This window comes from Leptodactylus fuscus, chromosome 8 (genome assembly GCF_031893055.1).
Source record: "Leptodactylus fuscus isolate aLepFus1 chromosome 8, aLepFus1.hap2, whole genome shotgun sequence".
NCBI lineage: Eukaryota > Metazoa > Chordata > Amphibia > Anura > Leptodactylidae > Leptodactylus > Leptodactylus fuscus.
In genome coordinates, this window is record NC_134272.1 from 96942218 (window position 1) to 96966922 (window position 24705).

Sequence of the window (24705 nt, forward strand, 5' to 3'; positions counted from 1 at the left end):
TTTAAAAATGAATGACTTTTTATTGGCAGCGACACACAGAGGGGTCTATCCCTATAGGGGGGACCAAGTACCCTATAGAGAGACAAGCGGAGGTCGCCATACTGGTCTGTGTGGAGATGTCAGGAAAGGCATTAATTATAGCAAAGATGTGGAGGGGACTGAAGTGTTCAGAGGAGAAGCCACAGCCTGGGGTAGGGCTTCAGAAAAGGGCTAGAGGAGGACAAGCCTAATGACAGGTGATGGTGAGCGGCCGCCCCGTCTGTGTAGGGAAACGCTATCATGTATATGGCGGTAGAGGAGGACAAGCCTAATGACAGGTGATGGTGACCGGCCGCCCCGTCTGTGTAGGGAGACGCTATCATGTACATGGCGGTAGAGGAGGACAAGCCTAATGACAGATGATAGTGACCGGCCGCCCCGTCTGTGCAGGGAGACGCTATCATGTACATGGCGGTAGAGGAGGACAAGCCTAATGACAGATGATGGTGACCGGCCGCCCCGTCTGTGTAGGGAGACGCTATCATGTACATGGCGGTAGAGGACAAGCCTAATGACAGGTGATGGTGACCGGCCGCCCCGTCTGTGTAGGGAGACGCTATCATGTATATGGCGGTAGAGGAGGACAAGCCTAATGACAGGTGATGGTGACCGGCCGCCCCGTCTGTGTAGGGAGACGCTATCATGTACATGGCGGTAGAGGAGGACAAGCCTAATGACAGGTGATGGTGACCGGCCGCCCCGTCTGTGTAGGGAGACGCTATCACGTACGTGGCGGGTTAGTAGTGCAATGAGATATGTGAGCCGGAAGCTTTCCCTGTGCGGTGCCGGCCACAAATATTGTCTGTGGATGAATATGACGCCAACCGCTCAGGCGAAGGACCTCAGGCAGTGTCTATGGGCAGTCCGGCTGTAGTTGTACATGCAGGTGTCAGGAGTGGTGCAGCACAGCAAAAAAAAAAATCCAAAACCTGCTCTATAGGCCAGTCCAACATGGCCGTCATAACAAGGAGGACAATCATTTACTGAAGGTGATGAGATACTCGGGGTACGCCTGGATGTCATGGAAGATCACAAACATGGTTGGATTGGCCGGGTTGTCGGTGACGCTGTCGTACAGGTCAGTGATATTAGAAGCGTTCTTGGTGGGAGGAGCGACCATTCCCTGCCGTCCTGCGCAGAACTCCCCAGTAAGGACCCGGGCCAGGTACATGTATTTAAGGCCATTCGGATCTGGTTTGGAGTACTGGTCATGTGCAGAATAATTGGAATTCACCGCAAAATACGTCCCATTCCCATAACAGGCCGCTGTGCAAAGGAGGAGAAAGAATTCAAGAATAATTTGTAGGACTAAACAAAACATTTCTGTCACATATTCCTCCCTGGGTCCCTGACCATCATATATCCCACATATCCCTCACCGGGCCCCTGACCGTCATATATCCCACATATCCCTCACCGGGTCCCTGACCGTCATATATCCCACATATCCCTCACCGGGCCCCTGACCGTCATATATCCCACATATCCCTCACCGGACCCCTGACCGTCATATATCCCACATATCCCTCACCGGACCCCTGACCGTCATATATCCCACATATCCCTCACCGGGCCCCTGACCGTCATATATCCCACATATCCCTCACCGGGTCCCTGACCGTCATATATCCCACATATCCCTCACCGGGTCCCTGACCGTCATATATCCCACATATCCCTCACCGGGCCCCTGCCTGTAATATATCCCACATATCCCTCACCGGGCCCCTGACCGTCATATATCCCACATATCCCTCACCGGGTCCCTGACCGTCATATATCCCACATATCCCTCACCGGGTCCCTGACCGTCATATATCCCACATATCCCTCACCGGACCCCTGACCGTCATATATCCCACATATCCCTCACCGGGTCCCTGACCGTCATATATCCCACATATCCCTCACCGGACCCCTGACCGTCATATATCCCACATATCCCTCACCGGGCCCCTGACCGTCATATATCCCACATATCCCTCACCGGACCCCTGACCGTCAAATATCCCACATATCCCTCACCGGACCCCTGACCGTCAAATATCCCACATATCCCTCACCGGACCCCTGACCATCATATATCCCACATATCCCTCACCAGGCCCCTGACCGTCATATATCCCACATATCCCTCACCGGACCCCTGACCATCATATATCCCACATATCCCTCACCGGGCCCCTGACCGTAATATATCCCACATATCCATCGCCGGGCCCCTGACCGTCATATATCCCACATATCCCTCACCGGGCCCCTGACTGTCATATACCACATATCCCTCACCGGGCCCCTGACTGTCATATATCCCATATAGTCCTCCCTGGGCCCCTGACTGTCATATATCCCATATAGTCCTCCCTGGGCCCCTGACTGTCATATATCCCATATATTCCTCCCTGGGCCCCTTACTGTCATATATCCCATCTATTCAACACCGGGCCCCTGGATCTCACCATTCCTTCCTGCGTAGCTCCGGTTGAATCCATTGTGGTTCACAGTTGTGATGGTGTTGACGTCCGTCCCATGGAAGAGCTGCCGCTCATTGCTCGTCGTCCCATTCTTGCTGTCGATCGCTTGTTTCTTTATCTGGTAATTCATCCACAGATTCTTGTTCTGGATTCTCTCTATCTGCAAAACAAGAATGTGGGGTCAGGACGGCGCACCATAAGTCTACAATCCAGCCACCATGTATCTGGCGGTAACATATCAGCACAGTATGGCCGCCTCTCTCCAGGAGACATTACAATCCAGCCACCATGTATCTGGCGGTAACATATCAGCACAGTATGGCCGCCTCTCTCCAGGAGACATTACAATCCAGCCACCATGTATCTGGCGGTAACATATCAGCACAGTATGGCCGCCTCTTTCCAGGAGACATTACAATCCAGCCACCATGTATCTGGCGGTAATATATCAGCACAGTGTGGCCGCCTCTCTCCAGGAGACATTACAATCCAGCCACCATGTATCTGGCGGTAACATATCAGCACAGTATGGCCGCCTCTCTCCAGGAGACATTACAATCCAGCCACCATGTATCTGGCGGTAATATATCAGCACAGTATGGCCGCCTCTCTCCAGGAGACATTACAATCCAGCCACCATCTATCTGGCGGTAATATATCAGCACAGTATGGCCGCCTCTCTCCAGGAGACATTACAATCCAGCCACCATCTATCTGGCGGTAACATATCAGCACAGTGTGGCCGCCTCTCTCCAGGAGACATTATGATCCAGCCACCATGTATCTGGCGGTAACATATCAGCACAGTATGGCCGCCTCTCTCCAGGAGACATTATGATCCAGCCACCATGTATCTGGCGGTAACATATCAGCACAGTGTGGCCGCCTCTCTCCAGGAGACATTATGATCCAGCCACCATCTATCTGGCGGTAACATATCAGCACAGTGTGGCCGCCTCTCTCCAGGAGACATTATGATCCAGCCACCATCTGGCGGTAACATACCAGTATCCTTCCATCACATCAAAAGTCTGTGCTGCTCTGATGTAAAAGTTAGTGTAAGGACAATTACATTGACTATTCTCATCTGACAGGTCTTTTTGAATTGCGCCTCGACAAGATTGTATTCTGGAGTTCCAGCCATTATTTTGACCACCGTCACATCGCCCGTCATCTGCGTCCAGTGAGTGGGCAGCTCGAAATGTCCTGGAAGAGAAACGCTTATTATTATGGCGTGCTGTCTGTATTCTACCGCACCATGTAGTCACAAGTGGTCTGTAGGGATTGAGCCCTAGCCAATGGGTGCACTGTCCTAACCGATGGGTGCACCGCCCTAGCCGATGGGTGTGCCGCTCTAGCCGATGTGTGCACTGCCCTAGCCGATGGTTGCGCCGCCCTAGCCAATGGGTGCACCGCCCTAGCCGATGGTTGCGCCGCCCTAGCCAGTGGATGCACCGCTCTAGCCGATGGGTGTGCCACTCTAGCCGATGGGTGCACCGCCCTAGCCGATGGTTGCGCCGCCCTAGCCGATGGGTGCACAGTTCCAGCAGATGGGTGCACTGCTCTAGCCGATGGGTGCGCCGCCCTAGCCGAGGGGTGCACTGTTCCAGCAGATGGGTGCACTGCTCTAGCCGATGGGTGCGCCACCCTCGCCGAGGAGTGCACAGTTCCAGCAGATGGGTGCACCGCCCTAGCCGATGGGTGTGCCGCTCTAGCCGATGTGTGCACTGCCCTAGCCGATGGTTGCGCCGCCCTAGCCAATGGGTGCACCGCTCTAGCCGATGGGTGTGCCGCTCTAGCCGATGGGTGCACAGTTCCAGCAGATGGGTGCACTGCTCTAGCCGATGGGTGCGCCGCTCTAGCCGATGGGTGCACAGTTCCAGCAGATGGGTGCGCCGCTCTAGCCGAGGGGTGCACTGTTCTAGCAGATGGGTGCACCGTACTGGTGGGAGCTGATACCTCTTATGGGATAATGGTAAGATATACTGTATAGCGTTCTCTTCTGCACTTACTTGTGATGGCTGATGATAAACCTGTTTGAGAGACCACCCAAATGAAGTGCAATGAAGTCTTCTCTCTATGTGGGTGGTCTTGTGAATAATGTATACACAGGCTATAAGGGGTGCTCTTATGCAGTGGTGTGCTGGTGTATACCCACTATTACAATACCTTTGTATGTGATGTTTCGTTACACTGACTGCTTCGGCCATTTTTACTCCTTCACTATAATTCCTTACGAGGGGTCTGATACAGCAAATATGGCCGCCTGCGTGAGGTCTAATAGGAGGCAGAGGGCAGTACTTACCGTGTTTAGAAACTCGTTCAATCTCCTTTTTGTTTCCTCTGGGATCCAGCATACTCTTCAGCTCCATGACTACTGTGTAGGTTACCCCGGCCAGGTCAATAGTCACATTCTGCGTCTTTGTGTTCTTGGCTTTTTCCAGATCCAGATTTGTCATTCTATCAAATGGAACAAACTTGGTACCGTCAAAATATCTCCATTCCACCAGATTGCTGCAGAGCTCGGCCTCCCGCTCTTTGGTCTTCTTCACCCTCACCTTCTTGATCATATTCTGAATTTTGTTGGTCATTTCTAGAACGTCTCTGGTGAGACCAATGATCTTAACCGTGGACCCAGGAGATTCAAAAGAAACAAACACTTCCAGCCTTCTCTGATCCTGGGACAAGGTGTGATGGTCCTGCTGATCGAACTCCAGGATCCAGTCATCGGTGATGAGGTTCTCGTGTTGTTCCTTCAGTATAAGATCTTCAAGTCTGCGTGATGCGCCTGTCACACCGTCACTGGTGTCCGCACACAGGTGGAATATGGCCGGCTCGATGTTCTCTCGTAACTCAAACACTTTAGGTTCCTTGTCTTCAGTGGGGTTGGATGTGAAAAAACTGATCACACCTGTGTTATAGTAAAGATGGCGTTACCATACGGCATCAAGACAAAGAAATAACACACCAAAAATTTGTTGTTTTAAAGGGATCCTATCAGTCAGACACAATTATTATAGGTACCAAGTCGGAATAGCCTTAAGAAAGGCTATTCGTCTCCTACCTTTCGTCGTCTTCTCTGCACCGCCGTTCGCCTACAATCCCAGTTTTTGTCGGTATGTAAATGAGTTCTTTTGCAGCACTGGGGGCATCCCCAATGCTGCGAGAGAACTCTCCAGTGCCGCCTCCTCTTCTTCAGCAGAGTCATCTTTATCCTCTTCTTCCGGCTGTAGCTTGTAACTTCTAAGGCCTCGGGCCTTGGGCAGAGCAGACTGCACATGCCCACAGGCCACGAGAAAATGGCCGCTTCCAATACTGTGCAAATGGCCATTTTCTCGTGGCCTGTGGGCATGCACAGTCTGCTCTGCCTGAGGCCTTAAAAGTTACAAGCCACCGCCAGATGAAGAGGATGCTGCCTCAGAAGATGGAGGCGGCGCTGGAGAGAGTTCTCTTGCAGCATTGGGGCCCGCCCCCAGTGCTGTTTGCGCGCTGTGGCCCGCCCCCAATGCGGAGAGAGAGCTCATTAGCATACCGACAAGAACCGGGATTGTAGGCAAACGGCGGCGCGGAGAAGACGACGAAAGGTAGGAGACGAATAGCCTTTCTTAAGGCTATTCCGACGTGGTACCTACAAAAAATTGTGTCTGACTGATAGGATCCCTTTAATGGAAGGAAGCTTTGTCAGTGTGAATGTAATGGTGACATATGTAGTCTATATGATGAGGATCTATGTGATATTACAACACAAGTTTATTGGTGAAACCTATACAACTGAGATGATGTCGCTCCACAGTAAGGGCAGGATGAAAGCGCCCGCACAAGGCCTCCATACTCAAACCCAACTGTTGCTGGATTGTGAACAGAACCTGAATTCTATAGCCCATACTGTTCCAGTCTGTAGCGGCCCAGCTTTCTCATTCATGACACCAATGCAGATGTAGGAGATCGTGGCCGGCTATGAAAGGGAAGACACATAAACAGGGCCATCGACAAGGAAACTGGGAGCTGCTCATGCTTGTCTGTGGATCAAACCATCCCTTCTAGTGGGGGTTTTCTGGGCCATCAGAACCTGGTCTGTGTGTGTGCATGCCCTCATGTAACCACTGCTCGCAACATCACAACAATATGGATGCTGGACAATTCCTTGTACTGAACACCTGACTTCTCTCGGCCAAATGAACCTCCTTCTCCAAAGTCTCTTAAATGGGCAAAATGTCCACTAAAGAGGCATGTCAAGCAGTCAACCATACCTCACCAAGAGGTACACTACCCAAAGGTAGCCTCCACCAAACCAATTAGAATGAAGGGTTTATGGCTGTGGCCTCTTCATAGTTTTGTCCTGCAGAGCAGCTGCCTTGGCCTAAGTCAGAGGGGTAGTAAAATGGGGCGCAGAGATAGCCGTCGCTACCAGACCCTGCAGTTCTCTGCTCCGCTCTCCAGGGAAATAGCAGATGGGCTTTTGGATCTTCATTCTCAAGATCAACACGGTCCTGAAAGTGGGATTGTCGATGATAATAAGGATCTAAGGTCCTAGTGACAAGCCTAACCCTCATGTAATGGGAAAGTGCCCTGACGAGCAGAATTGTCCCTGATAAGGGTCTGTAACCTGCTATAGAATATTCCAGGTAGACTCACTATTTGCCATACGGGATAGAAGTGACGTCTGCTTGGGCAGGTCCGTCCCTTCCTTCTTCTTCATACTGGCGTAGAAGTCTTGCAGCATTTCTTGCTGGTAAATCACCACTTTCACCATCTGAAGACTCTGGGAGGGTTTGGAGTTGGCAAATTCTGTTACAGCTTCTAAGATGATATCGGCCACCAGCCCCGAGGCAACATTGCCCAAACCTGAGCGACAAGAAGTTATATCACTGGATAGATAAGAGAGACTTCTCACTGTTGTGAATATTGAGCAAATTCTGCCAAATTTCTGATAAAAGCACACGAGGCACAATACAGATTCCTATCACTGACCTTACACCATATCTTCCTGTTTTCTTGGTGTCTTTGGAGCTCACCATGTCCTTCGCTTTATTTTTGGTGCAATTTGCTCAGCCCCCCATCTGAATAATCTCTCGTCACCCCCCAATCATCACACAGCAAAGATCAGAGGAAAGTCAGACCTGTCCCTATGGCCGGGAACGCCACCGATGCGACCTGGAGCTTCCCGCACTCCTGGAGGGCCTCCGCCACAAAGTCTTTGATTCCCTCTGCTGTGTTTCTGCCGTGAACGTGAAGGATGTGTTTGCAGAGGAGGTTTCCGCCCTGAGTAGTGATGTGACTGCTCTTCTTGTTTTGGGATGCTGCGGATACAATAATTACTGTAATAAGTCATTACATAGAGCAGAACAAATCCTGGTAACTGAGATCATGTCGCCTGAACCAGCTGCTGGTCCTCCTGCTCGCCCTGCTGCTGGTCCTCCTGCTCCCCCTGCTGCTGGTCCTCCTGCTCGCCCTGCTGCTGGTCCTCCTGCTCGCCCTTCTGCTGGTCCTCCTGCTCCCCCTGCTGCTGGTCCTCCTGCTCGCCCTGCTGCTGGTCCTCCTGCTCGCCCTTCTGCTGGTCCTCCTGCTCCCCCTGCTGCCGGTCCTCCTGCTCGCCCTGCTGTCGGTCCTCCTGCTCACCCTGCTACTGGGGCTCCTGCTCGCCCTGCTGCCGGTCCTCCTGCTCGCTCTTCTGCTGATCCTCCTGCTCGCCCTGCTGCTGGTCCTCCTGCTCGCCCTTCTGCTGGTCCTCCTGCTCGCCCTGCTGCCGGTCCTCCTGCTCGCCCTTCTGCTGATCCTCCTGCTCGCCCTGCTGCTGGTCCTCCTGCTCGCCCTTCTGCTGATCCTCCTGCTCGCTCTTCTGCTGATCCTCCTGCTCGCCCTGCTGCTGGTCCTCCTGCTCGCCCTTCTGCTGGTCCTCCTGCTCGCCCTGCTGCCGGTCCTCCTGCTCGCCCTTCTGCTGGTCCTCCTGCTCCCCCTGCTGCCAGTACTCCTGCTCCCCCTACTGCCAGTCCTCCTGCTCCCCCTGCTGCCAGTCCTCCTGCTCGCCCTGCTGCCGGTCCTCCTGCTCCCCCTGCTGCCAGTCCTCCTGCTCCCCCTGCTGCCAGTACTCCTGCTCCCCCTGCTGCCGGTCCTCCTGCTCGCTCTGCTGCCGGTCCTCCTGCTCCCCCTGCTGCTGGTCCTCCTGCTCCCCCTGCTGCTGGTCCTCCTGCTCGCCCTTCTGCTGGTCCTCCTGCTCCCCCTGCTGCCGGTCCTCCTGCTCGCCCTGCTGTCGGTCCTCCTGCTCGCCCTGCTGTCGGTCCTCCTGCTCGCCCTGCTACTGGGGCTCCTGCTCCCCCTGCTGCTGGTCCTCCTGCTCGCCCTTCTGCTGATCCTCCTGCTCGCCCTTCTGCTGGTCCTCCTGCTCGCCCTGCTGCTGGTCCTCCTGCTCGCCCTTCTGCTGGTCCTCCTGCTCCCCCTGCTGCTGGTCCTCCTGCTCGCCCTGCTGCCGGTCCTCCTGCTCCCCCTGCTGCCAGTACTCCTGCTCCCCCTGCTGCCAGTACTCCTGCTCGCTCTGCTGCCGGTCCTCCTGCTCCCCCTACTGCCAGTCCTCCTGCTCCCCCTGCTGCCAGTCCTCCTGCTCGCCCTGCTGCCGGTCCTCCTGCTCCCCCTGCTGCCAGTCCTCCTGCTCCCCCTGCTGCCAGTCCTCCTGCTCCCCCTGCTGCCAGTACTCCTGCTCCCCCTGCTGCTTGCTCTGGAGATCGTCTCCATACTCTCCATAATCACTGTGGTAAAAGCCAACCTGTCCTCAGATCACAATGGCAGCCTCAGGATTCTCTGACGTATGTAATGTGTATGGCCAACATGAAGCTACTGCTCCCGGATAATCTGCACTGATGGATTCCTGCACCAGTGATGGTTTGGGTGGGGTTACCAAAAGTTTCACTTTCCAAAAAGTTGACAAGTATGTCCATCTGTGATAAGACCTGCCCAACTCCCTAACCTCTCTCTGCTCAGCCGCTGCCGAGGCTTAGAGGGAATTCTGTAGAGGCGCAGGAAGGCATTAAAGCCAACTAACTCATGGGCGTAATATCTGCATTATTAGAGCTACAAATCCCTGACAGACTGCAAATCTAAAGAACCAAAGTAAGTGCATAACAGGAGTCTGATGTGATCATCTAAAACTTCGCTGTATGACTAAGATGGAAACTTTCCAAGGCAGATGTCCAGGAGCCAGGAACGGTGTCTTACCGAGCAGAGCGCATTCATTCTGTACAAGTGGCCCGGCCGCCTCCAGGATAGCCTTAGAGACTCCTGCAAACAAATCATGAGTGGAAATGAACACCGTGCCATTCAGAAAGCAAATGTGTCCCCTGTCCATTCCCTGCTCACCTTCATGTGACCCGTGTCCTTACCCTGCTCACCATCATGTGACCCGTGTCCTTACCCTGCTCACCATCATGTGACCCGTGTCCTTACCCTGCTCACCATCATGTGACCCGTGTCCTTACCCTGCTCACCATCATGTGACCCATGTCCTTACCCTGTTCACCATCATGTGACCCCTTGCCCCTTCCTCGCTTGCTTCTGATGATTTTGGGTCATTCCCCATTTGCTGTCATATTTGCCATGTTCTTACACAGTGATAATTTATACTGCAGTAAAGTGATGACATTGCTGTCTATCCGCCCCATGGAGGGTAATATGCCCCTGTTAGCCTCAGTTAGGTATACCCCTGCTTACACCCTGCTCCTGTGGTAGGACTGGCCGGGTACAAACCTGATCTGAGATTAAAGACTTGATCAGTGGAGTTGACGATGATGTCGGTGTCCTCCTTGGTTATGTCTCCCGTCTTCACCTGATAAGTTAAGGATCCAATCCTCATTTCATGAAATCCCAGATTCGGGGTTTTCACAACCCCAAAGAAATCTGCAGGGAACAAGATGCACAAATAAGGTGAAACGTAAGATGGCAGATACACGACTGTGGGGCTACGGGAAATGTAAGGAAGCGAAGACCAAGGTAGGATTCATCGTCAGACCAAGAAGAGTGGCCCTGACTGTGAGGAGATTCTATCCCGTCATCCCTCTCTACCCAGTGACCCCGATAACAACTGGAATAATAGATAGTCAGTAGTGTACACTCATATATATATATATATACTGATATACACACTCCTATGCACGTATACACATATAGGCTCCATGGTCCCTATGTATGTATGTCTTGGATGGCTCCTTGGTTTTCTAACGAGACGGGCAGAACCACCTTCAGGTATGTGACAGTCTCTACAGTCTCTTACTTGTTCCTGAGATCACAGGGGGGTTCGGTTTGGCTTCTAAGGTCGGTTTAATCTTTCGATCGCTCGCTGCAGGATAAGTCGTCTTTCTTGCATTGATTTCCTTGGTAAATTCCTAAATATAATATTGTAATAATGGTTAATCCTGCTGATATTATCAGGTGAGGCGATTGTGACATATTTATGGAACAGACAAAACTATAGACTGGTCCTGGGCAAGTAGCGACTGATAGGAGGCCGGCTAATAGAACCTGCACCAAGAAAGTAGGAGTCTTGTGCCCCTGTTTGTAGGAGACACGTGTGCCCCAAATATACCAGGCTGACACCATTAGTAACGCCTGTATACACTCTGGGACTACGAGGATGAAGCCCCCGACCCCCCTCCGTTCCCTCCTCACCCCGATTTCTAGACTTGCTCTGGATCAGACAAGACGAGAATTGTCCCGCTGATGGATTTGTAATAATATTCTCTTTTATAATGACAGATATCACGATGACACTTTTACCTTTATGGTTTCCTTGTCATTTGGATGCAACATGAAAGTCACTTCTTTGAGGAACTGATTTTGGGGAGTTTTGCTAAAGTTGAGAACTTCCTCGAACATGAGAGTCGCCACAAGACTTCTAGGAAACCCCAGAACTCCTGTTCCAATGGCTGGAAATGTAATGGAGGTCAGCTGTCTCCTCTCTACCAAATCCAGGCAGGTCTGTATCGTCCGTCTAAAGATCTTAAAGGAGAGGCAGAATATAATAAGGTTAATAATGACTGCCAGGAGCCACAGCAGGAGGAACATTGTATGGCTGTGGAGGCAAATACAGAGGAACACGTGAAGAGCTTCCATACTGGAGACTACTTGGTGTAGATAGATGGCCATACACATTAGAAGTTGGCTACACACTCCATTTCCGATGGTGTTACCTGCCGAGCAGCAACTTATTCCCTTTCCCTGATGCATGTCAAGCCAAGTGTGCATGTGTATATGGCCGTCAGTAGGAATAGCCACATAAAATGTATGGCTAGTGTATCATAGTCTTCAGAATACCAGGCAGACAATGAACGTCTACGAGGAGAAGTCTGGAGACACCATTACACATAACTGTGACATTCTCATGTGTTCGGGTAATGAGCCTTCCGTATAGACCTGATACCTTTTCTGATGAGCCTTTTCCTCCATCCCATGATGGTAAGACTACGTGAATAACAATGGCACAGGACAGCTTGCAGCCCGAAGTCACAAACGTTGACCCATCGGCCACCTGGGCTCTTGATGCTTCTTTAGATAGAAGTTCTTGTAGCTGATCTCCTGCCTTGTCATGAAGTGCTCGGGACGCTCCACCACTGTCCAGACGGAGGTCTTTCCCCACACTGTTCACCATCACATCTGTCTGAACACACAGAGAACAAGGCTCACTTACAATTCTCCACTTATAAATGACCCTGACGACCTGGAGCGCAGATCAGTCACCATGCTCCGGTGCACGTGTTTTCTGTACTTACTATTGTGTCCTGAAGCAATCCTTCTTGGACTCTGATGTTCATGTTCTGGCTCCTTATCATCTGACCTGCAGTTGCTCCTTGCTCTCTTCTCTGAGGCTCCTCGCTCCTTATCTTCTGACCTGCAGTTGCTCCTTCCTCACTTCTCTGAGGCTCCGTCTCTTTTGCTCTCCTTCCATGGGATCTTGGCAAATTCTGATCTCTGAACTGTTCTTTGAGAGACTTGATGAAGGCTGTGATGGTTTCATCTTTAGTGTCCACCAGATAGATGTTGGTGACTGAGCTGGATCTTCCTTTTATTTCCACAAACTCTTTGATGGCCTCTACAATATTTTGGGTACATACGGGTACGGGAAACCCAAAGATCCCAGAGCTGACCGCTGGAATGGCTATGGACCCGTGACCGTGCTTAGCAGCCAATGCTAAACTCTTGCTTATGGCTGTCTGTAAGAGATCGCTACATCTCTGTGGTGCCATGCTGTTCCATCTTGGCCCCACTGTATGTATGACCTGCTTACATGGCAGGTTCCCACCATCTGTAATCACTGATTCCCCGGGGAACAGGCGACCCTGCTGTCTGACAATCTGGTCACAGTCTGCTTGGAGCTTGGGCCCTGCTGCATCCAGTAAGGCCTTGGCCAGACCTCCGATGTGTTTCAGATCTTCATTGGCTGCATTAACAATGACATCTGCGTTATGTCTGCACAGGTCTGCGCTGTATACGGAGATAGTCACCCCCTGGGGCAGATCTACTCGGTACTGCGGCTCATCTGGAGATGCTTCATTCAGTATATCATCGTCCTCTTCCTCTTCTTTCTGTAAACTGATCACACATTTATAATTATTCTTTACCAGTGATACGTACATCTCTTCATGGGACAGATAATGCTTCTTGGCTCCAGGTTTATCAATGCGCAAGGTCTGACAATGAAGAGAGGACAGGACCTTCTGTATATAGGACGCTGCTTCCTCCACATAACTTTTGGTTCCCATCAAGTGAATATTTCTATTTCTAAGTGTAACCCTCACATTAATCTTCTTCAGCTCATCTATATCCCGCTGCTTCTCCTCCTTGATGAATTGCATGACGGCCATTGACTTCACCTGGATAGTCTTCTGCATTGGAGTGTTTTTCTCTACGAATTCATGGATTGACTTGTAGCTCTTATGTACATTAGAGGCCAAACCTACGAGCAGCACCTCCTTCTCCGCCTCCTGGATTGTCACCGTGCAGGTCTCAGTATTGAGGGATTGGAGAAGATGTGACCGGAGACTAAGCCACTCTGCACCGCGCAGGACACTCCGCTCATCTACTGGAATCCTCTGACATATTATTTCTTGACTCATTTTCTCTTGGGCGTCCACCAAATCTTGTTTTGTGTAGCCGGTCAGTTTGATGGCATTTTCTTCCACCTCAATAATCGCATTTATATTGTGACGTACAAAGAGAAGACAAGAGAGCTCGTCATTGTCAGTGGACATCAGGAACTGGAGGACGTGCGGGTCCGGCTGGATGGATTTGGATTTCAGCTGCTGTGTCATACGAAGTATTTCACATTTGGCTTCCAGAACTTCTCCTTGCAGTCCAGTAATCCTGATATTACGTGTGCTCAGGTCATACTCCATCTTTAGTTCCGGGGCCTCGGCCAGTAACTTCTTCTCCAGACCACTGTTACATAGAATATTATAGAGAGCTGCAGACATGGCTTCTGTCTTAGTTGTCAGCTGACTATTCCTCTCTGCTTTCCTGGAGATTTCTTCCACCATTTTCCTGAATGTCTGCTCTATCTTATTAACATCCTTCATTGCACCGGCCAGGAAGACTTTCTCGGCATCGGCGCTGGCTTTGACCAATACTCCATCATAGGCCGCAGTGGAGATCTGTTTCTTGATGTCGTCCCATGCGGAAGGATTCATCTTACAGTCTATGACTTTATACCTGGAGATGATGAGCGAGAACTCGGCTGAGACTCTCTCCTTCCATGTGCGGACGACCTTCGCCATAGTCCGGGCATGTGTGGATAGAGAGTCGGGATAGCACAGCATGATGACGGGGGTTGGGCAGTTTGGTTCTGGCCATTTGATCTCACACATTTTATCGGACATGTTCTTTTCCATGCCTTCTTTCAGTCTTCCGTCTTTCCATATAAACTCTAGTAAGTATGGACTGACGGGGATGTGGAGCGGCTGCGGTTTTATTACAGAAGGTGTCTTCCTTCCATACAAGGCTACACCTAAGGTTGGGTAGTATCGATATACAGAGATCGCCTTCTTATCCATGACGTGTTCCTTTTCCACTATGACCTTCACAGCTGTGGAGAAGACAAAGCATTGGTATTAGACGTGTGAGATGGGGCAGCGGGTTCTTCCATAGATCCCGATAACAGCAGCAGGCTGTGTAGGTTTCCGCAATGACATGAAATGGTTAAAGAAGAATTTCACATAGACGTAACATAATGTATGTAATATCTAATAATAATTGGGTACTATTCCGTTATCGGGCCAGCAGAGCGCAGTTCAGCACCAGCATCGGGAATTACATCTGAGGACTGCTGGCCCGATGCTTGTGCCCAGTAGCCAGTACATCGATGCCCTCCTCCTCCTCCCAGTGCTGCCCCCGATCTCCTTACATATGCCCTATACCCTCTCCCCGCCACACGACTAGGCCAATGCCGGCCCGATAACCGAGGCCGATGCTGCCAGTGCTGCCCCTGACCTCCTTATCTTATCTGCCCCATACCCTCTCCCCACCACACGACTAGGCCTCACCATAAATACTGACCAACACTACTTGTTAGTTGCCGGACGCTGCAAGAAATTTGGCCCTCTGGCTTGCCGTAGGTCCCCGTTACTATGGTCGGCACGTCCCTTTCAGGGCCTGGATTGAGCCCCTGTGTGTTTCCTTCTGGTCTCCGGTCTTGGTACCAGCCATGGCGGTGAATGGACAGATTGGGAGCACCGAGGTGCGGCCTAGTCATGTGGCAGGGAGGGTACGGGGCAGATGTAAGGAGAGCTGGGGGGCAGCACTGAGAGGAGGAGGAGAATGGGGGCATCCATGTACTGGCTACTAGAGACTGGGCACAAGCATCGGGCCAGCAGTCCACTGATGTAATTCCCGATGCTGCTGGCCCGATAATGGAATAGTACCAATAATTGTTAGAATGTGTCGGTATTATCTATACTTGTATTATTTATAGACTATCTATAATTGTCAGGCTTCACCGTTGAGGACAATGACGTGACCTCCTTCTCCTTGAGCTAACCTTGAGGTCTACCCTCTCAGCTGACCTGAGGACCCTCCACCCGCTGGTCTTAGCCATTGTGTCGTCCTTGGATATTCACTTCTTATTCTAAGGTCAGTGAGGTTTGGGAATGGAGGAATTATAGATCTGCATGGTGTGACTGGGAGATCCAAGGCCGGGAGCATGTTCATGGGCAGTATAGGGCGCAGTAAGGATTGTGGCGTCTTTTCAGGGATCAGTGATATAAATGATGACTATACAAGACCTAGAATATAATGTTAGTTATGGAATTGGGATATAAGCAGTTTTCTGATGTGTCCTGGAAAGTCACCACATGCCACAGACCCCAGAAAACTGATCTAGAACAATCCAAAGATCTCCATTCTGTATAACAGATTAGATCTAGTGGATCCTGCGCTCCACATAGGACGTGTCACTTACCTTGTACATCACAGAAGGTGACCAGCGCCGCCTCCTCCTCGGGGATCATCTTCGCCTCTTGTACTTTCCATCCACCCAACTTTGGACTCTCAAAATAAAGGATAACAAAGTCCTCTTGTGTGTTTGGGGGTAACCCTTCAGCCCTGACACTTCTGGTCTCCTCCAGAGGCTTCGCGCTCAGTTTCAACTTCTTTACTTTGTCGTTTGTGCAGAATATTGCAATAAAACTGAAGACGTCTGATTGAGGAAAAATAGAATATTGTAAGTCAGTAAATACCGGCAAAGAATCGAGCGAGGTGTAGACTGGAGGAAACCGGCAAACAAGCCCGAGCCCCTGTATCATCACGTAGCGGGCCCCCCGAGGAATGTCAGGGCGCTACAATGGAGGCTGAAAACTAATAGGACAGAAGGGATGAAGAGGAGAGTAGTAGGAGCTGATCTGCTTACACACAATATACTCCACAGTTATAAGGTCTCCTTCCAATTTTTGGAGGATTTTCTCAGACCCTTTCATATATATGGAGGAGTGATGGAGTAGCAGGGAAGTGACAAGACATCACAACGTTCTTCTATAACTTTAGGCCTCACCTATAAAGGGATCAGTTTATATTAGATAAGATTTTTTGAGAGGTCGCGAGAACACACAGAATATTACCGATGTCGCAGGTGAAGGTAATGACCGCTGACCGGATCTCAGGGATTCTCTCCAAGTAAAAGTCCGTGTCATCATTCCTGTCACTGATGTTCTCTATGAGGTAGGTCAACATCTCAGAAGAGAAGGAGTCCTGGATATTCTCCATCAGAACCATATTGGAGTATTGGGACTGCTCGGCTCGGACACTTGCTTCATTTTGTGAGACTTTAGCAGCTACTGGAAAACATGTATATAGCAGTGACCTCTCTGCCCGAGCTGTATACACACTATATCCCTCACGTCAGTCTATGGCAGCACATCTACATTTACCAGACAAGGATCTCCAGTCAACATGATGTGCTTCATATACAGTGTTGGCCAAAAGTATTGGCACCCCTGCAATTCTGTCAAATAAGGGGGCGTTCACACTACCGTCGGTGTCCGACATGTAGTGTCCGCTCCTAGTGTCCGCTCAAAATCTGTCACGGACACTAGGAGCGGACACTAGATGTGTCCGTGACACCTGTTATTCACTTTAATGGGCATCGGGTGCGTTCTTTTGCACTCCGTGCCCGTCCTTCCCTGTCCGCAAGAGAAGATGTCCGACTAAAGTGAATAACAGGTGTCACGGACACATCTAGTGTCCGCTCCTAGTGTCCGTGACAGATTTTGAGCGGACACTAGGAGCGGACACTACATGTTGGGCACCGACGGTAGTGTGAACGCTCCCTTATACTCGTGTTCTTCCAGATGATTACAATCACAAATTCTTTAGTATTTTCTTCATTTAATTTGTCTTCAATGGAAAACCGAAAAAAGAATTGTCAAGAAACCAAATTGGATATAATTCCACAGCAAACATAAAAAAGGGGGTGGACAAAAGTATTGGCACTGTTTGAAAAATCATGTGATACTTCTGTAATTTGTGTAATTAACAGCACCTGTTACTTACCTGAGGCACCTAACAGGTGGTGGCAATAACTAAATCACATTTGCAGCCAGTTGAAATGGATTAAAGTTGACTCCACCTCTGTCCTGTGTCCTTGTGTGACCACATTGAGCATGGAGAAAAGAAAGAAGACCAAAGAACTGTCTGAGGACTTGAGAAGCAAAATTGTGAGGAAGCCTGAGCAATCTCAAGGCTACAAGTCCATCTCCAAAGCCCTGAATGTTCCTGTGTCTACCGTGCGCAGTGTCATCAAGAAGTGTAAAGCCCATGGCCCTGTGGCTAACCTCCCGAGATGTGGACGCAAAAGAAACATTGACCAGAGATTTCACCGCAAGATTGTGCGGATGGCGGATAAAGAACCGCGACTAACATCCAAACAAGTCCAAGCTGCCCTGCAGTCCGAGGGTACAACAGTGTCACCCCGTACTATCCAGCGTCAGCGTCTGAATGAGAAGGGACTGTATGGTAGGAGACCCAGGAAGACCCCACTTCTTACCCACAGACAGAAGCCAGGCTGGAGTTTGCCAAAACTTACCTGAGAAAGCCAAAACCGTTCTGGAAGAATGTTCTCTGGTCAGAGGAGACAAAAGTAGGAGAAGGCCTCAACATAGAGTTTACAGGAAAAAAGAGAAGACGCCCCCTACAGTCAGACATGGCGGAGGTCCCTGATGGTTTGGGGTTGCTTTGCTGCCTCTGGCACTGGACTGCTTGACCGTGTGCATGGCATTATGAAGTCTGAAGACGACCAACACATTGTGCAGCATCATGTAGGGCCCAGTGTGAGAAAGCTGGGTCTCCCTCAGAGGTCAGGGCTCTTCCAGCAGGACAAGGACCCAAAACACACTTCAGGTCAGCACTAGAAAATGGTGGTGAGAGAAAGCCCTGGAGACTTGTAAAGTGGCAGCAATGAGTCCAGCCCTGAATCCCATAGAACACCTGTGGGGGAGGGGGAGAGATCTCTTGGTGGCAGTTTGGAGAAGGCCCCTTCACATCTCAGGGGGGACCGCGAGCAGTTTGCCAAAGAAGAAGGGTCTAAGATTCCAGCAGAGCCTTGTAAGAAACTCATTGCTGGTTAGCGGAAGCGGTTGGGCACAGTTATTGTGTCTAAAGGTTGTGCGACCAAGTATTAGGCTGAGGGCGCCAATACTTCTGTCCGCACCAGTTCTGGAGTTTTCTGTAAAATGATCAATGATGTGACTTATTTTCATTCTCCTTTGTGTTTTTTCATTGCAAGCAAAATAACTGAAGATATTACCAAAGAGTTTGTGCTTGTAATCATTATCTGGGGGACAGCGAGGATTATCTGACAGGACTGCAGGGGGCAATACTTATACTGTATATACCCTGCTGTGTCACTTATATACTATATAAGAGTCTGTGCTGTGTAATCATAATCTGGGGGACAGCGAGGATTATCTGACAGGACTGCAGGGGGCGATACTTATACTGTATATACCCTGTGTCACTTATATACTATATAAGAGTCTGTGCTGTGTAATCATTATCTGGGGGACACCGAGGATTATCTGACAGGACTGCAGGGGGCGATACTTATACTGTATATACCCTGTGTCACTTATATACTATATAAGAGTTTGTGCTGTGTAATCATTATCTGGGGACAGCGAGGATTATCTGACAGGACTGCAGGGGGCGATACTTATACTGTATATACCCTGTGTCACTTATATACTATATAAGAGTCTGTGCTGTGTAATCATTATCTGGGGGACAGCGAGGATTATCTGACAGGACTGCAGGGGGCGATACTTATACTGTATATACCCTGTGTCACTTATATACTATATAAGAGTCTGTGCTATGTAATCATTATCTGGGGGACAGCGAGGATTATCTGACAGGACTGCAGGGGGCGATACTTATACTGTATATACCCTGTGTCACTTATATACTATATAAGAGTCTGTGCTGTGTAATCATTATCTGGGGGACAGCGAGGATTATCTGACAGCACTGCAGGGGGCGATACTTATACTGTATATACCCTGTGTCACTTATATACTATATAAGAGTCTGTGCTGTGTAATCATTATCTGGGGGACAACGAGGATTATCTGACAGGACTGCAGGGGGCGATACTTATACTGTATATACCCTGTGTCACTTATATACTATATAAGAGTCTGTTCTGTGTAATCATTATCTGGGGGACAGCGAGGATTATCTGACAGGACTGCAGGGGGCGATACTTTTGGCCAGCACTGTAGCAGTATAGTGGGGTAGGCGACCATCGGCACTCCAGCTGCTGTGAAACTACAACTCCCAGCATGCATACTTGTTCTGCTGGTATTGGAGCTCCCATGGAAGTGAGTGGAGCATGCTGGGAGTTGTAGTTTCATAGCAGCTGGAGTGCTGGAGCTTGCTGACCCCTGCAGCACAGTCTGATCTTCCCAGGTCTTTTTTACTCTTCTCTCAATACCAATTGAGCAGCAAGACTGAAGTGATTTAGGGGGAAAGATTCAGAATTCCTGCACAAGTGGATGGAGAGAATCACATGTGGCCAGATATTCCTTCACTCAGGCTGTGGACAATGTCGCCTTCTCAAGAGGTGGAACCTGCAAGTGTCAGACATTTATGGCATATGCCAAAGTGGAGATATCCCTGTAAAACATAGAGCAGACGGATAGAAAAGGAAGAGGGAGGGGATGGCACAGCATGGAGGCAGCAGCTAGCACAAGGCAACGCATCAGGGTGGTGAGTGACGTGATAGAGACATTGGTGCGGGGACACAGGATAGAGACATTGGTGCGGGGACACGTGATAGAGACATTGGTGCGGTGACACGTGATAGAGACATTGGTGCGGGGACACGTGATAGAGACATTGGTGCGGGGACACGTGATAGAGACATTGGTGCGGTGACACGTGATAGAGACATTGGTGCGGTGACACGTGATAGAGACATTGGTGCGGTGACACGTGATAGAGACATTGGTGCGGTGACACGTGATAGAGACATTGGTGCGGTGACACATGATAGAGACATTGGTGCGGGGACACGTGATAGAGACATTGGTGCGGTGACACGTGATAGAGACATTGGTGCGGTGACACAGGATAGAGACATTGGTGCGGGGACACGTGATAGAGACATTGGTGCGGGGACACGTGATAGAGACATTGGTGCGGGGACACGTGATAGAGACATTGGTGCGGGGACACATGATAGAGACATTGGTGCGGTGACACGTGATAGAGACATTGGTGCGGTGACACGTGATAGAGACATTGGTGCGGTGACACAGGATAGAGACATTGGTGCGGTGACACGTGATAGAGACATTGGTGCGGTGACACGTGATAGAGACATTGGTGCGGGGACACGTGATAGAGACATTGGTGCGGTGACACAGGATAGAGACATTGGTGCGGTGACACGTGATAGAGACATTGGTGCGGTGACACGTGATAGAGACATTGGTGCGGGGACACGTGATAGAGACATTGGTGCGGTGACACGTGATAGAGACATTGGTGCGGGGACACGTGATAGAGACATTGGTGCGGTGACACGTGATAGAGACATTGGTGCGGTGACACAGGACAGAGACATTGGTGCGGGGACACGTGATAGAGACATTGGTGCGGTGACATGTGATAGAGACATTGGTGCGGTGACACGTGATAGAGACATTGGTGCGGGGACACGTGATAGAGACATTGGTGCGGGGACACGTGATAGAGACATTGGTGCGGTGACACGTGATAGAGACATTGGTGCGGGGACACGTGATAGAGACATTGGTGCGGTGACACGTGATAGAGACATTGGTGCGGTGACACAGGATAGAGACATTGGTGCGGGGACACGTGATAGAGACATTGGTGCGGTGACACGTGATAGAGACATTGGTGCGGTGACACGGGATAGAGACATTGGTGCGGTGACACGTGATAGAGACATTGGTGCGGTGACACGTGATAGAGACATTGGTGCGGTGACACGTGATAGAGACATTGGTGCGGTGACACGTGATAGAGACATTGGTGCGGTGACACGTGATAGAGACATTGGTGCGGTGACACGTGATAGAGACATTGGTGCGGTGACACGTGATAGAGACATTGGTGCGGGGACACGTGATAGAGACATTGGTGCGGTGACACGTGATAGAGACATTGGTGCGGGGACACGTGATAGAGACATTGGTGCGGGGACACGTGATAGAGACATTGGTGCGGTGACACGTGATAGAGACATTGGTGCGGTGACACAGGATAGAGACATTGGTGCGGTGACATGTGATAGAGACATTGGTGCGGGGACACATGATAGAGACATTGGTGCGGTGACATGTGATAGAGACATTGGTGCGGGGACACGTGATAGAGACATTGGTGCGGGGACACGTGATAGAGACATTGGTGCGGTGACACGTGATAGAGACATTGGTGCGGTGACACGTGATAGAGACATTGGTGCGGTGACACGTGATAGAGACATTGGTGCGGTGACACGTGATAGAGACATTGGTGCGGGGACACGTGATAGAGACATTGGTGCGGTGACACGTGATAGAGACATTGGTGCGGTGACACGTGATAGAGACATTGGTGCGGTGACATGTGATAGAGACATTGGTGCGGGGACACGTGATAGAGACATTGGTGCGGTGACACGTGATAGAGACATTGGTGCGGTGACACGTGATAGAGACATTGGTGCGGGGACACATGATAGAGACATTGGTGCGGTGACATGTGATAGAGACATTGGTGCGGTGACATGTGATAGAGACATTGGTGCGGTGACACGTGATAGAGACATTGGTGCGGTGACATGTGATAGAGACATTGGTGCGGGGACACGTGATAGAGACATTGGTGCGGTGACTGAATTACCTGGACTGTGGATCGGCTCATCTCCTCCTGGTTTCTGCAAGAAAATGTAAGAATTGTAGTGAGCAAGTAAGGAGGCTGTATGTCACAGGCAACAATGGGTTAATATGTCAGTAAGGAGCTTTTCTTACTGAGCGGTGATTGTTATCCCTCTACAAGGAATCAGGGAAGATGTGATACTGGAGAAGGAAGAGACAATAAGAGACGTCGCACCCACCGAGTCCCTGCCAGTCCCAGTCCTGCCTCCCCTCTGGTCTCCACACACAGGGAATGAGCACTCAGCCAATCACTGACTACGGTGGAGACCCGCCTCTGCTTCTGATTGGCCGAGAAAGGCGAAGAATCCAGGAAGTGATGGGAAGAGGGCGGCAGGGAAATCATGGCGAGGAGGAGAATATTCCCGCTGCGTCCTCTGTCCGTCTCATCGTCTGTTCACAATCTAAGGAGCTGTTAGCGAGGACTAGGGGTAGAAAATCCTGAACAATAAGACGTTGTGGGAGTCATCTCCGAGTATGAGGCATGTGGGGGAGGGGGTCGTACTGAGGCTGTGGGGTCAGAGCTCCGTCCTCCTCTGTGCTGTCCCATATACTTATCACCAGGGGGCAGCACAGGCTCCGCACGTATCAGGTCATTGGGATCTAATGTGTATGGACAGTCATTCACCCTGTTATTGGGGAGGGGGCTGTTGTGTGGATCTTATTATAGGGCTTGTCCAGGTACGCGGAGGTGCGGCTATACTGTCACATCTGCGTTATTGCTTCATGTCAGGTACAATACCAACCACCCCATGTCCCAGATGTCACCGCACCCGGCTGTACTTACCGCTGAGGCTGCCTGTGCTGTACCGCCCCTCACCGCCTCCACACACATCACATCCAGCGCCAACGTCTGACCCCCCGACAGCTTCAGCTCATGACTCTCTTTATGGAGAACCCGATCCCGCACTGACGTATAGAAATAATAATATAATGTGACATCAATAACGTATAAAAATATAATACTACCGTAATAACGTACTATATAGTATTATATAGTATAATACTACCGTAATAACGTACTATATAGTATAATATAATATATAGTATAATACTACCGTAATAACGTCATATATAGGATAATACTACAGTAATAACGTACTATATAGTATAATATAATATATAGTATAATACTACCGTAATAACGTCATATATAGGATAATACTACAGTAATAACGTACTATATAGTATAATATAATATATAGTATAATACTACCGTAATAACGTCATATATAGGATAATACTACAGTAATAACGTACTATATAGTATAATATAATATATAGTATAATACTACCGTAATAACATACTATATAGTATAATAGCATAATAATAATATAATGTATAGTATAATACTACTGTAATAATATAATACTACAGTAATAAAGTCCTATATACTATAATAATAGCTTAATAATAATATAATACTACCGTAATAACACTAATAATATCCCAGAATAGCTGATAATAGAGATTAATGACAGTCCTGTAATAACCCCATGGTAATATTCAGCGTTCTCCTCAGGCCCTGGACACACTGACCCATCACCGGATACAGGACACCAGACACATCAGCAAAACGACCGGGAGAAGATCCAAAAACTCTAGAGATTCTATTTCTCTCTGTCAATCGCCATAAATAAATTTGCCCCTCCCCCTCAGTACTTACCCCCCCATCTCTGAAGTGTATGAGGATTTGTCCCCTCCCCTCAGTACTTACCCCCCTCAGCTCTGAAGTGTATGAGGATCTGCCCCTCCCCTCAGTACTTACCCCCCTCAGCTCTGAAGTGTATGAGGATTTGTCCCCTCCCCTCAGTACTTACCCCCCTCAGCTCTGAAGTATATGAGGATCTGCCCCTCCCATCAGTACTTACCCCCCTCATCTCTGAAGTGTATGAGGATCTGCCCCCGGCTGCAGTCCCAGTCCCGGATCTCACATTCTCCTCCATTAGACTTGTTCCTGCTCTGGAAATGCAGCAGAAGTTTGTTTTTCACATCTCTCAAGCTGTCGGGGCCCCGGTCCCACTTGAGGGCCACAGGGTAGTGATAGGAGCCATCTGCCATGGCTGGGGTAAGTCAGGGGTAAGAAGAATAAAGCTCAGAGCTCACAGACTGCCGAGTAAGATCACAAGTCTGAGCACAAAGTTTCACTTTCATTTCTTATAACAAGGAGCAGAGTCAGCCCCACCCTGTGACATCAGGAGACTAGTGCTCGGGCCTTGTACACACCTCGCCTGGGACATCAGGAGACTAGTGCTCGGGCCTTGTACACACCTCCCCT

General features: G+C 50.0%; 1 protein-coding gene across 3 annotated transcripts; it reads right to left on the bottom strand.

Annotated features, from left to right (window-relative positions):
- PARP14 (poly(ADP-ribose) polymerase family member 14) lies at positions 1-24543 on the bottom strand. Of its 3 annotated transcripts, none has more exons than XM_075284739.1 (17): positions 24299-24543; positions 23214-23335; positions 22395-22428; positions 16604-16816; positions 15949-16185; positions 12269-14577; positions 11920-12156; positions 11277-11498; positions 10774-10885; positions 10251-10400; positions 9723-9785; positions 7634-7813; positions 7149-7358; positions 4819-5424; positions 3586-3719; positions 2499-2673; positions 1-1305 (listed from the first exon to the last, which is right to left on the bottom strand). In XM_075284739.1, exons 1-17 carry the CDS (start codon positions 24486-24488, stop codon positions 1016-1018), a joined length of 5484 nt encoding a protein of 1827 aa, XP_075140840.1. In that variant the 5' UTR covers positions 24489-24543; the 3' UTR covers positions 1-1015. The 3 variants fall into 3 exon arrangements, with proteins under 3 accessions (XP_075140840.1, XP_075140839.1, XP_075140841.1); XM_075284738.1 differs by having other exon boundaries at positions 16604-16819; XM_075284740.1 differs by lacking the exon at positions 24299-24543 and adding an exon at positions 23856-23925 and having other exon boundaries at positions 16604-16819.
- Between the last annotated feature and the right edge of the window lie 162 nt (positions 24544-24705).